This window comes from Leuresthes tenuis, unplaced genomic scaffold, assembly GCF_036924035.1.
Source record: "Leuresthes tenuis unplaced genomic scaffold, fLeuTen1.0.hap1 SCAF_4, whole genome shotgun sequence".
NCBI lineage: Eukaryota > Metazoa > Chordata > Actinopteri > Atheriniformes > Atherinopsidae > Leuresthes > Leuresthes tenuis.
This window is the reverse complement of record NW_027325358.1, coordinates 6,198,217-6,215,366: the sequence shown is the minus strand read 5'-3', so window position 1 is coordinate 6,215,366 and position 17,150 is coordinate 6,198,217. Positions and strand designations below refer to the sequence as shown.

At 38.7% G+C, this 17,150-nt stretch overlaps 1 protein-coding gene across 1 annotated transcript; it reads left to right on the top strand.

The window, feature by feature from the left end:
• Positions 1-282: 282 nt before the first annotated feature.
• LOC140305386 (neuronal acetylcholine receptor subunit alpha-7-like) lies at positions 283-15,562 on the top strand. Its single transcript, XM_072384249.1, has 7 exons — positions 283-375; positions 7,352-7,431; positions 8,210-8,377; positions 12,041-12,235; positions 12,706-12,792; positions 14,019-14,128; positions 14,539-15,562. Exons 1-7 carry the CDS (start codon positions 341-343, stop codon positions 15,136-15,138), a joined length of 1,275 nt encoding a protein of 424 aa, XP_072240350.1. The 5' UTR covers positions 283-340; the 3' UTR covers positions 15,139-15,562.
• Positions 15,563-17,150: the final 1,588 nt, after the last annotated feature.

Sequence of the window (17,150 nt, the reverse complement as noted above, 5' to 3'; positions counted from 1 at the left end):
AATAGGAAAGTTATTGACATCTTTAGGCTTAAGGCTGATTGGACTGGTAAAAGAGTTCTGATGCATTTGGTCTTGCAACACTGCTTTGTACCAGTAAAATAGGTACAGGCTTTGCCAAACAAGCCATCAATGACACCAAAGGTACAAACCAAGAACAGACCACAGTGAATATCTGTAAACTTGGCTTTCCATGTTATATCCTAATTTTCATGTCGTCATCTCAATGTAATCTTTGTGTTTGATAAGTCCTTATTCTTTAATCCAGTATTGGACAGATGTTTACCTGTCATGGAACCCAGAGCACTACCCTGGAGTTCAGAACCTCCGCTTCCCTTCTAATATGGTATGGGTCCCAGACATCCTCCTCTACAACAGGTAGGTTTCACTTATTTCTATCTGGTCTGCACTTTTTCTCTTATCCCCCCTGCTGAATGACACAATCATTTTAGGATTTTATCACTTTATATCAGCCCACCTCATGTGTAACTTAATTTAAAGAGTAGGCTCCTTACATCCCAGTGGTTACCTCTTTTTACTCAGAATTCCACTTAATGGATAAGGATAATTCAATGAATCCTTATGAATTCAAAAGATCAAAAGGTTAAAGACAGTGACAGAAAAATAAATGTAAAGCTGTGACTGTCTGTGCAACTTAGGATTATTTTCACAGTCAGTGATGCCTCCCCCTTGATTTTCTTGTAGTTATTTATTTTGATTATAAAACTTAACAAATTTGTGAAATTTAAAAAAAACAAACAAAAAAAAACAATCCTAGAAACTGTGACGATGTCTCAGAGTTGCCCAGATTTTGTTAACTACAAGCAAAGACTTGCATTTGAAAAGCTCTATTGAGCTGTGTATATTTGGGGTATAGCTATAAAAAAAAAGAAAGAGTTTAGTACCAACAGATAAAATACTATCCCGAACTTGATATATTCACAATCATATACTCGATTAAGTTAACTTCTTTTTAAACAAATTCTGTCTTAAACCTTAGATTGAGGAAGATTCCACACGTTTCAACACATATACCCGTTTTATCTCAGTCACAGAGTGGAACAGAGAGAACTTGGTGGAAGAAAATGCGTGACTGATCTTCCTCTGAAGAGTTAAAGTGCTGACAAGTGCTTTGCAAGTCGACCCGGACAGCCTTTCTGAAAACAAATAGTCAGTCTATATAAGTGGTCAGCAAATGAAATTTACAAAAAAACATTTTAGTTTTTTCTTTGGACTGTCATCATGTTTTTGTCTTCTCTCCTTTCCCATAAGTATACTTATCCATTTTCTGCAATGGACGGATACTCTGACTTGCTCAATTTGTCTTTGTGCAGAATGTGCAGAAATGTTCCTCAGGCAAAATTTCCCCCTGGGTCACTGAGGTTTAATGAGGTTATTGAGATGATTCCCTGTGAGAAGACGTAAATCATAACACACAGAAGCATCTGTTATTTGTAGAGTCGAGTAGGAGTGAAAACACCATGGCCAGTGGATAGAGGTGTCAGCGGCAAGGCTTTTGTTAAATACTAATATTAATTTCAGCCTAAGACAAAATACTTTAATTTACATGCAATATTTTAACCGTTTACCTTTACTTATACACTTACAATTAGCTGAGAACATATTAAACAGATTTCATTATCTTTGTCATAGTATGGGATTTTGATCGCATGAGTCTCTGAAATGGCTCTCCTTTGTCTTGGATTCAGAGGTTCCAAACATCTTTGCTGTTGAACCTTTTTGGATGTAGATGAGTATTGAGTTTATTCAGAATAGGGCCATGCACTGCTGTTAGGTTGCTAGACGTTTCGTGATTGATTTTGAAAAGGTGGTATGAACCTGCCTTGTACCAACAACTACTCAAGGACCCCCCATGACTGCTAGTAAGCACTTTGACCATTTGCCTGCACCTTTTGTGTTCAACCTTTTCTGTGGCAGCATATTTGTCCCCAAACACAAACTGTTTTAAGGCTTCTGTAACATTTATAGACAGCTGCCCACATAATAAATAAACAACAAGAACATTTAGCCTTTTGTGAACAGCTGTGACCTAATGAAATCACAACAGCAATACCCTGGGTGTGCTGTGACTTTGTCTGGCACATATGAGAATTGTACTGTCCCAAAGGACGAAAAGACGGAAAAAGAAAAATCAAACATATGCTCACCTTGCAGAGAAATGTATTGTTTTAACTTTGCCCCTCTAATTGCACTTAATACAGTGCAATTGCATTAAAAATGAACAAAGTCAGACACTGTGTTGTCTGTTATCAGATTTTGACAAAGGCAGGTGTTGTTTACATTTTATTACAGCAAATAAAATGATGAAGCAAAGTCACTGCCCCACTAATGAACATTATTCATTGTAATGTGCACTCAAATAGATAGCAGGAGCAGTTTTATGTGACTAAAACAACTGTAGGTATTCAGCAGGGGAGTAAGCTGTTTTTAATGCATCAATCATCCTCTTGTCTCCACAGAATTGCACATTCTTTCTTTCTTACTTAAAGAATTGCACTTGTAGTGGTAAAAAAGACAGCACGATACACAGCAGATGTGGATTTGATTGATGGTCCCTCAGCTCCTTCAAGGTGATTGAGGATTCTTTAATGCGAGGGACAGATTTCCAGTTTGGCTCAGGTTCGGTGTGTGTCTGACAGCAGGAGGGAGAGTGAAGGAGACGGGCCCAGGGTTTTGGCTATCTAACAGAGATGATACAGAACATTTATCCGCTTACGGTGAGGATCGCCAACGATAATGACAACAGTCCTGACTCAGACGGAATCTGACATTCTTTATGCATTCACTATAAATCCTGGGTAAGATAATTTGGTCCTATTTATATGAATTAACAAAGCAAGCATGAGAAAAGATTGAAATCATGAGATGAAGATTTAATGATCTTTGTTGGGAAATTTGCTCACTGCAGTTGCAGGTCCTGTGTCCAGGGAACAGGTGTTTATAGAAAAGATCTGTTGGAACATATTAATAATATTAGCACATGACTGGTCAGAAACATGCAGGTCAGCAGAAAAGAGTATGAAGCATCAGCCCTTATCAGGTGAAAAACTCACCTGCCATATTTGCTGCTGTATTCACACACTGAAACGCACACTGATCTTCCAGACTTCTTATGAGGTAGATGGCCTGATAATCTTTGAAAGAAGCCAGGACATGTTGCAGACATTTGTGTTCTCATATGTGTCCCCTCCAGAACAGCCCTGGAAAACTTCAGGACTGTAATGCATGTGTGCAAACATGTATCGTGTGCCTCTATTCCCATTTGCATGATTAATTGTGTATTTCTCTTCTTTTCTGCAGCCATTTGCATTGTGGCCCTTCTGAAAAGCTATAAAACTTATTGTCTTTAAATAAAGTAGAAACTTAATTGGTTAACTGTTTCAAGCATATCCTAGTCTAATGAAACCATGCTGGTAAAGACAGGTAAAAAAAAAGTCTTTAAGGGTTAAGAATAGTCTTATTTGAATTCAGCATCTTTGTCTTTGGTCTCCTCTTCCAAGTATATCTACTGTATGCAAGACACCACCCACAAGATTAGGTGTTGTGACCTTTAATATCTCTGTCAGGCTGTAGGTAATAATTGAATCCATGGAGTGCTTTTGAAACAGAATGCCAGCCCCCTGCAGATACTAAAGGTGGTGGACAGGTACCAAAGGTCACAGGCCTCTGACTCACTATGGTTCTTAAAGTTTTCTGTGACAGATCAAAAATCTTAAATTTGTGTTACTGCATGTGTGTAGTGGAAGGCTCCAGCTGTTGTTTAGGCCTGTGCAGCAAATAGCGCTTCAAACATCTGATCCTTCTGGAGTCAGAGTTGGGCTCTGTGGAGAATCCTATCTGGGGGCGGGGGGTTTGATTTTAAGGTAGTTCCTACAACAGACAAAGATCACTGATTAAATTTGATGCTGTCATTTGCAGAGTGTATGGATTTTAATGTGTTCTTCAGATGATGCATGGTGTGTTTCTTCAGCCCGTAGTGAGGTAAACAAGACCGTTTGTATCTTAGACAAAGTGGTTGAGAATTTTTGGGGCTTTTCTACACAACACAACATTGGCAGCATTGCACTCTGACATCTTTTCTTTGCATTGAGAAAAGCACTAGCAAACTCAGAAGGTTAAACTGGAATCCGTGATAAACAGACAGAATGGAGAAGAACCTGAAATTATGTGTGAATTTTGTATTACCAGGATTATATGACACAAATTTCCATTTATTTCATATTAGGACCTCAGGAGGAATGGCGGTTTTAGAAAGAGGCTTCCATCAAAGTTTGTGCACCAGATGTGTTGTCAGATAACAATATCAGGTGTTGTGGGTGTAAAATATATATTAACACAGCTTTGGTTTGGTAAATATTCCTTTCTTATAGCTCTACAGGCATATTAAAGTTGTATATAAAATATATTTGTTTCCATGCATATTTAAATACAGAGTGTAAGAGGTGAAGAAAAAAGTGATGATTCATTAAGAAGAGCAAAACTGGGAGAGAAGACAATAACCTCCAAAACAATTGCAGAACTCAGTGGATAGCACAGGGTGTATAGTTCCATGCCTGAAAGGGCTGGAAAGAGTAGAGCTATGTTTTATGTGCCCATATCAGCACATCAACAACCCCACACTGAGTAAGCAATGTGTGTTGGTTGGTGGTATGGGAACGGGGTGAAAAACAGTCCTCCTCCTAAATTTATGAAGCAGGATACACAGTAATGTATTACATTTGAATACCAGTTTGTCTTCGAGCTATGAGTACAGGATTATACTTTTGGAAACATTTACTGCCATGCAGGTAAAAGGTGTTTCATTTTTTAAATTCAGTTTTCTTATTCAGCATCTTACTTCTTAGAACAAGAGGATTACTGGAAATCACTGAAGAACCTTTAGGGAAAAATAATCATTCCATCCGCTTTGATTTAAAATCTCTAAGATCTGTTCTTTTTTTGTTTCCCAAGACTCAAGACTAATCTGTGTAGCTTAAGCAACACAACCTTTGCAGACCTCACCAATCGCAGCAAAGGAGTACTTCCAACCACCAATTCTAGCCTCTTTACATTGGCTATCTGGGTGTTTCTGCACTTTTAAGCCCTGGACGGAAATGACACTTATACCTAATATGTTAAATTGTTAATTTAAGTATTTTTAATTATTTTTATTTTAAGTAAATGCATTTATGTTCTGATCTTGAAAATGAGAATGTTGCTTTCCAACACACACATCAGAAAAATGCATTCCAAATACCGATACAAGGTTAAATGTGAATATAGCCAATTTATTCCAGGCAGTGAATGAGAGCGTTTATGGCTGTAATTCCACGGTATTCAAACAGACTCTTCATTTTCCCACCCTCTGCCAAGTGAAAAGAGTGATTAGATTTGAATTATTGATTTAAAGGCTATAAATTGGGATCAGATAAAGCCTTGTCCTGTTATAAGCTTGTGGGCTCAACACCAGCGCACTTTACCAAAAATTTATGTTGCACCCATCGAGCAAAAGTCTTCAGGAAGGTTTAAGTATGCCCCTCACATTCTCCCTCTGCCTCCAGTCTTCTAAACTAAGTGGCAACAACACCACTAACAGACAGTAACAAATGATGGCCTGAGCCAAGCAACAGTCTGGCTTTGGATGTGCATTCATTCATTTTTAGAATTATGTGACCACTGTCTACTTCCTGTAGTTATTTTATGGGATTACAACACACTAAAAGTGTGACTAAATACTATTCTGTTATTCATAAGAGAATAAGATTTTAACCGTTCCATTACACGGCACACCATCTGAAAAAGATTTAAAGTATATAAAGCTATACCAAGTTGAACTTGGACTCAGATGTGCTTTCAGCTAAAGGATAAAGACCAACTAAGTTACAACAAGTTGTCCAATCAAAACAAGCAAATAGGATGTTTGATTATGTCCTTAAATGTGACTTAAAGGGACAAAATATGTCACATGTGAACATTTCCACATCAGAGGAAAGTCATGCTCAACCATTTCCTTCAACAGGTCCCAAAGTCTTCTTGAGTCTCTTAAGTCTCCTAACTTAGCAGGGATATTAGATTTACTGTCTTGGTTTAGTGTGTTCGGTCACAAACGTTTACCAGCTAGCACCATAATCAAAGTGGTTTGTGAGCAAATGTGAATATTTTTACTTTTAAGGGTGTTTGGTCTTAAACTGAGTGCCCAGGGTTCATCTTATTATTACAGTTTGTCCTTAAGGGAACATCTGTAGCACACTATTCAACATTAGTCAAAATATTTAAATCTTATTCATGAGGAGGACAAGCTTGGTGATCAGAAATGTCAGTAAGGATTTAACCTCCAGTTTAACCTCCAGAATGCATAAAAGAATCTGCTAAAAATCTTGTAGGGATCCATCCATCCAACTATTTCTGGAATCAAGGGTGGAAAAATTTTTTTTTTAGAAATTTAAATTTAATTGAATGGAAGTACGATTATGAAATTCTATCCTTATTTCATGGGGCAAGGTTTTCTACCTTATCTTATCTTTCAAAAATATACATGATGACTAGTTTTATGATTCTGTGACTGGTTTGGATGGCAAACTCTTGTTTTAGTAGCTTTTTAACAAAAAATGCCAGATTTTAATATATATCCACAGCAGATATGTACTAAAACATGCTAAGTTTTCAAAACAACTGTAAAGAGGTGCTGCATGAATATGGAGAAGTGCATTTAGAGCATATTTTATTCAAAGATTCTGTAAATGAAGGCATCTTTTAGGCCTGAATTTACATTTGTTTAAATTAGTGTTAAATTAGAAATATCATTCTGACTGGCTTCTTTCAACTGACATGAAGAAAGAGACATACTCTTAAACAAAACCATTCCAGTTCTCAACATTTGTAATTACAGTCTAAACACTTTCTAAATGTGATTACAGCTGGTGGCTCTTCTCGACACTTTGCCAGTTGTTTTTACTCGAAGAGGAAGATTGAAATGCTTCAGAAATTAATTCTGTTCTTTTGTGAGATGCACATCTTTACTTTTTCATCATGGATAAACATAATTCTTGTTTAAGAGGCAGACGTCCATGTTTATCTAAGATGATAAGTGAAATTAAACACTGCCTGTGTTGATCCTCATTCATCCCCTTTGTCTCCATCTCCTTTTGTCACTTGTTATTGACTGAGCTTAACTTTGTAGCCGTCTTTAACTTTGCGCTCTGTCTTGGTTTTGTGACCTCTGGTTCATTCCTCACATTTCTGGCTTTTTCTCCTCCTTTCAGCCTCCTTTCACCTATTTATGCATTTACATTTCTCTTTAATTTCCCCATAGCTGTTCTAATGTAATTTCCAAACCATTCCTGTCTCCATGTAGTGCTGATGAGAGGTTTGATGCTACGTTCCATACAAATGTGCTGGTCAATGCTTCAGGAGCCTGCCAATACATCCCACCAGGTGAGAGATTTACGAGTTTCCAGCCTCTCTTGCACTGTGAACGATCTCTTGTTATAGTAATAGTTAGATTTTCATCATTACAGTTGCTACAGTATGTTTCCACATCGGCACCCCTCTTGTCTGTTAGATCCTAATCTTCCCACCAGTGTTTGTTGTACTCCAGTCTTGAGGCGTGAGTCATTAGTTCCAGATGGTGAGGTTTGAAAGAGTCATGTGACTTAAGTTAAAACACTTTGATGGAGGACTTTATCAGAGGCACCATAACAGCATCTCTTTTGTTCTATTGAATCCCAAAAACATTCAGTTTCATTCAGATTTAATCATTTTGGAGACTATTGAAATTCTGTGACAGACCAAAAATGTACATGTCTGCTCACTGGATGTTTTATGGTGTTTTTCCGGGTAGACCCCAGAGATTGTTGTGGAGAAAATCCCAGGAGAACAACAGTTTTAAAAAATACTCAAAGCAGCTTGTGTGGCACCAGCAAACATGCTGTGGTTAAAGCCACTTAGATTACATGTTTAACATCAGCTATCAAATAATGAGCTGATGATGAAGAAGTAAATTAATTAGTAGATTGACTTTTTTTAAAACTTTTTTCTGAGAAAATCCTCTGAAAATCTGTTTTTGTACAGCAGTTGGTAACAGGAGAGCATTTTAGAAGTATTCTGAATAGAGAACTGATTAATTTAGTTACTTATAATAATAATAATTCATATTATCTATCAATATAAAGTGTAAAAAAACACAGTACCTTTTCACAACATCTTTCTTTAGGTATACTCAAGAGTACCTGCTACATTGATGTCCGCTGGTTCCCATTCGATGTGCAGAAGTGTAACCTGAAGTTTGGCTCCTGGACCCACAATGGCTGGCTGCTGGATCTCCAGATGATGGATGTCGATATCTCTACTTACATACCCAACGGAGAGTGGGACCTTGTAGGTAAGAGGAAATGCAGAGGCAAACTAAGATGCCTTTCAGTGCATTGCACCAATAAACTAGCTTCTGTTTGAGACAGATTTTTAGTGAAATGTGGGTTAAGTTGTTCATTGAGAAGAAATTAAGCATTTCTGCCTTTGCATTGCTGCGTTAAACAGTCTATTTACTGCAACAAACTATGTACAAAAACAAATGTAAAAGAATCTGCATCATAATATAACATGGAGCAGGATGAAATTTGAAGAATGGTGCATACATGTTTTAAAAAAAAACAACAATCAACTGGCAAGACTGACATTTGAGATTTTCAACTTCTTGTAATTGATGTCAGAGTTAGACATCCTGTCAGTGTCACAGATCTATGTCTAAAAGTGTGTCTTTTCTGTCTGCTTCCATGGAAGGTTTCATTCTCACTGTCTATTAGCCCCATTTGAGCAGTGCTTTTGATGGCCTGGAGATATTGTTTCTTTTGGGTGCAGCAGAATCCAACTCGTCAGCAAACCCTGCGTCAGAAAAGATTTCTGTATCGGAAAGATGAGACTAATTTTACAAAGAGAAACCGACAGCAATTTAGATTAACTTTGCAAACTAACCTAAGATGGGCTTTTGACCACCTGGGAGATTGGTATGAAATTGTGTTTGAAATGAAGGGTGGATGGTACCTAGCACAGTGCTAAGCAAAGCCTCAACCCAAAATGGCTTTAAAATCAAGAGTACCCAAACCTTTTAGACCTAAGGACTTCTTTCAAGGAGCTGGGAAACTCCTTCCTGCAGTGATCAGTCAAATCTTCCTGCTGACGTGTTAAAAAACAGACTTAGAAATTACGATTGGGGCCCAAATCACTCCTGCGTCTACATGCTCAACTAGATCCAAATGAATATGGGTGCTCCACACAAATTCAAAGTTCCATCCTTATGTGAAAACAAAGTGTGAGGGTATATTAAGTCAGTAAAGCTGCTCTCATTCACATATTTTTCTCTTCCTTTGGTCAGTTGACTGAAGGTACTGATGATTATGACAGAAAATTTGCTCATTAAGACTACATATCAACTGAAGGTACATTTGTGCAGTGAATTCAGCTGTTCTGCTACTATCTCCCACAGAGAAAGTTAGAAGCGACAGAATGTCTTCAGCATTTTCTCACCCAGTCTAGCTTTGAAAACAAATAGCTAATTTTCCTCCAGACCAAATCAAACTCTTCTAGCTCAACTCTGCAGTGCATGTGATCATACTGACTGACACCACTGTGGATGGGCAAACTGAGTTTCTGCTGCATTCACTCAAAATTTGGCACCTTCATATAGCTTTGTGCTTACTGCTAAGAAACAATCACATCAGCATTATTTTTTCAAAGATACCACTTTGTTTTTATTGCTCTCAGTCCTCATTCATCATCTCATCTTATAGACCACAGCACGATGCGATGCTCTGAATGTCTCGCCACGGACAGATATAATCACGAGTGCCGAAATTTGAATGTAAATAACAATTAATTACAATTGTAATAACAATTCCCGCAGCATGCGATAAAGTGAATAGGCTTCATGAGTTATAGTGGAGATGAACATGAGATGATGGTGGCAGTAGTGGACCAATCAGGAATGTTCAGCACTGCTAGCCTCACTTCAAAAGTACTGAAACTGTGTCCCAGGAACAAATTGTGCAAATGCACGCATTGCTATTGAAATGCCTTAGCAAAACATTTAGCTCTCAACCAGGTGTGAATGTAACACATACAAGACTATACTGTTAAAAATAATGTATTCGTTCTTCAAATGTAAAGAGAGACGTGAGCTTAGGACAGACTAATAAAGATTATAGAACAGATTATGTTTTTCTTACACTTTTTCTGATTTCTTTCTTTTTCATCATTTCATCATGTGACAGTGAAGAACTTGTGTTATCTCTTACACAATTTTTGTTGTTAGTCAAAGGTCAAAAGAAGAATCCACAGGCACAGACACACTTACAAAGTGGGTGCACCCAGCTGGCCTGAGCAATGGAGGGGGGTGAGGCATGGGTTTGTGTGAGGTGACAGCTGGCCCAGGGATGGTTCACTTAATTCAGGCCAGCCAGGCGGCAAGCTGGCAAAGAACACACTCTCCTCCTAGTGACTGAGAACAAACCCATGCTGGAGTAAACGCACACACACGTGCGCACACACACAGAGGATGTGGATAATGCATCTGCAAGTCCGCAATCCATCACATTAATAGGTGGCTAACAAAGGCTATTTCTCTTCAGCATCCAGGTGACAAAGTTTAAATTAAATGAAATTGGAGCCATGTGATTCATTTAAATTGAATCTCTGCAGGATCAAGCACAGAGACAGAAAGACGGGTAAAATCAGTTATTTTATTTGACAAACACCACAATGAGGTGTATATTTTGATTGTGCTGCTGATTTTGACACAACCTCCAGTGTGAATACTAAAAAAGTTAGAAATTGTCGCTATAGCCGGACAAAAACCCTCAGCCCGTAATCAAATCTTGGACACTTTAAGTTGATTTTCAATCACCACTGATTGTTGATTGTGAGCCACACCACTCCCCTCACCTCCATCTCCCTCACCGACAAAAAATACACAAACACAAGTTCCTGGATTATGATTTCAACACAGAGAACAAGATATTACTTTGCGATGATGATGAAATCAATCAGAGGCACACTTTGTAATAATTTCTCTCCACAGTGGCTCTAGTTCATACATATTCATATACTTGATCTGTTAAAAAAGACATTTTATTCAAGTAAATGTGAATATATAGAGACAAAAAATAGAAAGCACAAGAGCATGACTGATGAACAAACAATGGAGGTATAGTGGGGTACTAAAGTTTGGAGGTTTACACCAATCCAAGTTTACACAGTCTCTAAAGAGCTATTTTATTATTTTTATCTAGTCGGTGGGGAGTAGCTGACTCCTCCAGCGTATAAGTAGTAAAAAGGCTGTTCACATTTGGCAGGTCATGAAGGTCACGTGCGTCACTGAACCACCAATGTGTGGGTCACTTAAGTCATTCTCACCTGGGAGTTGTTTACCTGAAAAGCATGTTTGGCCATAAGATTCACTGTGTGAATGGTTGTGAAACCGCCTGGGGGAGAAGAGTCAAGGCTGAATTGTAGGAGCTGGAAAGATGATTTTTGCAGTCTAACAGATATTACTTTCTTGACTCCTTTCTAGAACCATGTGGTCTCTGTAATTCTAAATGATCTGTCCCCTCAGTTATGCATTCCACATGTACGGAGAGGGTAGATACTCTCATCACTCAGAGAACTAAGGTTACAATGTAACCGCACGTTTTCAGCAGCAAGCACCTTCCTCACATGATCACAAGGAAATAAAAATCATCTTTTACTCAAAACCACAATGCCAGTCTGTTTGTTAAAATGTTATCTGATAACAGAGCATTTCTCATTTATTTTCCTGCTGACTTACATTTATTTTTTACAAGGATGCAAACAAGTGACCCTCAGACCACAAACCGTCCCTTTTAACTATTTATTTAACTATTTATTTAACAATTTATCACGATTCCTAGATTATACTACATCGCTTTAATCAAGCACACTTGAGCACTTTAAGTAGACTCAACCATGCAATGCTTTTATTTAATAACTCTGTGTTTCTGACATCTGACTGACATCTTCACTTGTCCCCCAGGTGTGCCAGCAAAGCGTAACGAGCTGTACTACGAGTGCTGTAAGGAGCCTTACCCTGATGTGACTTTCACAGTCACCATGCGCCGCAGGACTCTGTACTACGGCCTCAACCTGCTCATCCCCTGCGTGCTCATCTCTGGCCTGGCCCTGCTGGTGTTCCTGCTCCCTGCTGACTCAGGAGAAAAGATCTCGCTGGGTACAGAGAAAAACTCACATCAGCATATCTCAGCTTAAACACACACATACAAACATTCTCAGATTAAAAAGCCACTTATTCATGTAGGTAAAAATATATCCCTCTCCCCTGCCCAGGTTCCTGTGCTATAGCAAACTATTTACTTGTTATTACACTATGCTAATGTTGACATTATGGCGGTGGATTAGCATTCATGTTGGATTCTGTTCAGTTGCAAATAAATGAATCTTTTTAAAAACAGGAGAGATAATCATCTGGACCTGAAAATGCCAGCTTGTTTTAAAATGCCAACTAGTGAGACAGGTCATCATAAATATAAAAGAGAAACATTCCGAATTAAATGCACACCTTCTTTAACCTATGTCAGAGTCAAAAGCTGCATTCATTTTGAGTTGTCTCAAGTCACAATGTCAGAGAAAAGTAGATGAGAGATGACAGGATTTCTCCTCCATGTTCTTATCTTTCTTCAGGCATAACGGTGCTGCTGTCTCTAACAGTGTTCATGCTACTGGTGGCAGAGATCATGCCTGCCACTTCTGACTCCGTACCTCTGATTGGTAAGACAACATTCCACTTTAGTTCCCGCTCATTTTGGAGATGATTGAAAAGTGTTCATGTTGTTAAAGTGATGAAAAGGGGGGAAAAAAACAAATAATTTGTATTATGTGGTTCATCGTTTTTCCCGACACAAAAACACTTATTTGGTATATTTTGGAAAGCACTCTACTTAATAACTTTTGACAGAGGATTCTTTTTTCTAAAAAGAATGTTTCAATCTAGATCTTCTACTGAAATTTGAACCCCTGGAGGAGCCTAGAGGCCCTCCTTGAGCAAGCTACACAGGGTTGGTGGTTAGCAGTTAGTGTGGATATATTTTTCTAATTAGACTGGTTCATTCTTGACAATTGGGGGTGATAGGCTGGGCTCAAAAATAAATATTTACACCTCCTACCACAAGGCAGTCAGTAGCAGAACATTTTATCTGCACGGACTGACCGATGTGTTGTGACTGGGGTAGAAGTGTGCAAGTACAGAGGAGGGCATTTGCTTGCTAAAGCAGCATGTGAGGATTTTGCTCAGTGCAGACGACACACAGCGTTGTGTTGTGTAACACCATACTGATGCAGACGAGAATAGACAAGGCAGCAGGCTAAGCGATGTGAAGAAAAGCTGCAGAAGGAGTTGCTTCTCAGCATAATCTGGCTTCTCAGGGATGTAATACAAACACATTAGCAAAGCTTCCTTCATGAGAATGGCTCAACACGTTGTAGATGAAGCAGAAATGATGGATTCAATTCAAAATAATTTGCTCCATATTATACAATCTGACAGGTTTTCATAAAACTTCCAATAATGCTTCGACGTAAAAATGTACACAGAATATTTTGATTGGCCTTCCTTACTGCAAGGTCACTGCAGCATGAAACGTGTAGACAGAGATGTATGCTTACCAACATGCATATCCATGTCTCCATCGCTTCCACTCTAATCAAGCATGTGTATGCGTTTTGGTTGGACTGTAGATTTGGAAACAAAATGTTAGTCATCCTGCTAAGAGCCTCTGGGGTGACCATGGATTTGTTGATATGGATAAATTCCTTCTCTGACTAACACACAAAATGATGAATGACATAGCTGCAGTCCTGCCAAGTTACTCTGCTCAGGTCTTATGTTTCTCCATAGGAAGATGCAGGAATTTTTCATTTAAAGATTTGTCAGTAAATTCCATAAAATTATCCTTTTATAAGATATGTTACACAGATGTGTTTGCATTCCTCCTCAGCTCAATACTTTGCTAGCACCATGATGATTGTGGGATTGTCTGTTGTGGTAACAGTCCTGGTTCTTCAGTTCCACCACCATGATCCTCGTGGAGGAAAGATGCCTAAATGGGTAGGTTTTCAATTTCTGAATGGTGCTCTGAAAGCGCTTTAGAAATAACAGACCAGGGGACAAGTTCCAGCTTGCTGAGTAGCAAAGTCTTTGTTCTGAAACCACAAAGAACTGCTCTTGGTAATTACATTAGCCCAGTTCCTGATCTTAAAAATCACTAACATTCAATCACTTACATTTCTAAAAATGTAAAGAAAATCAAGTAAATCTGAGGAAGTGAGATTATCCTTGCTAAAAACAGGATGGATACAGCAAGTTTATTATCACTGATAAGTTAAAACCCTATTTAGAAATCGGCAAGCTTGAGCACAGTGTTGTGCTAGAAAAAATTAAATGATTAAAATATATTTGAACCTTTTGGCTAAGATCATAGTAGACTTTCTTAATCCACCTACATTCTCCTCCACCAGGTGCGAGTCATTCTCCTCAACTGGTGTGCTTGGTTCCTCCGCATGAAGAAGCCTGGAGAGGAAAGTAAAACAGCTGTGAGCTCAAGTAGTCCTCCAACTTACAAATACTCTCACTCTCCTACTCATCATACCAGCACCAACAGCATTCAGATGAACACCATACCCGGGCAGGCGTCCACACAGACAACCACTACTAACGGCAGCATGAACCTGTACATTGGCTACCACTCCATGGGCACAGACAACCCTGCTTTTCCACCGAACACCGATTCAGGGTTGATGGTGTGTGGTGGCAGCGGTGGAGGAGGAAACCACCATAATTGCTCCTCCCAGCATGACATCCACTTGGACCAGACACGGACTTTGCTGCTGGAGCATGTCCCAGAAATCTCACGGATCCTTGAGGAAGTGCAGTACATTGCAAGGCGCTTTCGGGCGCAGGATAAGGGGGAGGAAATCTGCAGCGAATGGAAGTTTGCAGCGGCGGTCGTGGATCGGTTGTGCTTGGTGGCCTTCTCGCTATTCTCCATCATCTGTACCTTCACCATACTCATGTCAGCTCCCAATTTCATTGAGGCAGTGTCCAAAGACTTCACATAAGCCTGATCTACTCCCTCTCTAACAGGCAAAAGAAAAGAAAAGTTACAGTAACATTAAGGAATCCGAACACGGTTAGATAAGAACGACACTGGGTACTCCCTTCTACCACAATGTGAAGCTTCACCTGCTGAAGTTGTTTCAAAATCTTTGCATATCAGACTTTTCCCTCACATATTTGTCAGTGCATATGGTCAGGGTGATGTAGTTTTTCCTTTTAAGATGGCTTTCCTGGCCATCACCACCCAAACATTATGCCACATAGGAGGTCTAGGCTACATGTTGAAGTTAATGATGTAGAAACTCACTCTAATGCACTTTTTTTTTCATACCTAATGCACCACATCATTTGCCTGCCACTGCTTTGGCTTCTCATCTTATCACTGGCTTCATCCTCTTTCACTTCCTGGTGTGTCTCTTTTGCTACAACTCTCACATCCTTACTGCAGTGTTTATATTTTATCAGGGAAAATTCTCTGAAAGGTCTTAAAAATTGACTTTAATAGTGACATATAGTACAGTGAAGAAATAGCCTTGTGTTGTAGCAACTGTAGTTTTTTGTATTCTATAAATATATATATATTTTTAAGATGGTGTTACTGATGCATTGCAGTGCACATCTCACTTCTATTTGAACTATTGCTTTGCTATTTATTATGATTTGCTCTGATTATTTTCGGTTCAGATTTACAAGCCAACACTTCTGTTTAGTATTGAATTAATCATTTTGTATATAAAGTGTCAGAAAACAGTAGAACCCCTGTCATAATGGAGTTTTTTCCACACATGTAGCAGTTGGATTGCTCCTTACTTATATCCCTTTTGTTTTTAAAATCAGGTCTTCAGGTTCACTTTTTGAACACACTCATTAATATTCTCAGTTCCTTACTTGCACAGCTCAAACCTGAGTACTTTATATCATAAATATCACAAAGACAGAGCTTTATCGGCAAGAGTAGTAGTCGTGCTTAACTGTGACATTTACAGCTTGCTCTTTGTAAGGGAGTTTAATAAACTGTAAAGCAATTCTAGAGGGGGTCTTACAACATTTCTCCTTGTGTACATCCCTTTTGCTGTTACAATATATTCAGTGTTCTTTACAGATCCACTCTGTTTGTAAGTGACTTATATTCATTTACAATGCATATACCATCTGAACAATGTGCTGCAGTGTTCTGACAAAAAAACTTCCTGCATAGAAAGAAGGTCAAAGCAGGTTATGACTAAAACACGTCATCCCAGTTGAAATTCGTTTGGCCCTAATCTTTTGTGGTGCACAATATTTTGTGTTTTTTTTACTCTCTAATACTCAGCAAATGACAAACCGTTCTCTCTAATCTCTGGCACCAACATATAACAAGGATTATTGGGTGACCTTACGTAACATATTGTGTTCAACCATGTCTCTTGTCACGACCCAAGCATAGTCTCTTAAAACCGGTGGTATACGACACAAGTGAATTTGACCTTTTACACACAAATGTGAACCCTCAGAAATCTCAGACTGAGCACTGGCCATGAGTGGAGTTGAAAGAGAAACTAAGGAGGAATGAAAACAACATAACCAGCGTGTGACCACTGCAGCAATACTCATTGATTAACTTTAATGGTTTGAATTTTATATCAGACAAAGAGTTGCAACCCGCCCACTCCCTTCCAAGCCATCTCAACTCTGTAAATCATTTCCTCATATCTGCTAATATTAGATACACAGGGAATGGTGAAGCTAGTCTGATTTAAGCAGCATTCAATAATCTTTACTCAATTACTATGTGTAACCAGGGATTTGATGTTAACATCTGTTTTAATTTTCTTACTAAGATGTCATGAAAATAAAATGGAGACACTGCTGTTGTAATGCTAAAGAAATAGACACTCTGGAGAGTAAGATATACCACTTCCATATCTTCGTGGTAAACGTTAAGATATAGTCAGCAGGCCTTTTAGCCATAAGCAACCAGCAGAGATTCCATCTACCACTGCCATTTTGCTACAGGCACAAAGAGGTTAACTGT

Bases quoted from the DNA above. Each gene is read 5' to 3' on its own strand.
- LOC140305386 (XM_072384249.1), top strand. From the start codon at position 341: ATGGTATGGGTCCCAGACATCCTCCTCTACAACAG. The intron at 8,378-12,040 runs GTAAGAGGAAAT...CTTGTCCCCCAG, and splicing joins CGGAGAGTGGGACCTTGTAG to GTGTGCCAGCAAAGCGTAAC. The intron at 14,129-14,538 runs GTAGGTTTTCAA...CTCCTCCACCAG, and splicing joins GAGGAAAGATGCCTAAATGG to GTGCGAGTCATTCTCCTCAA.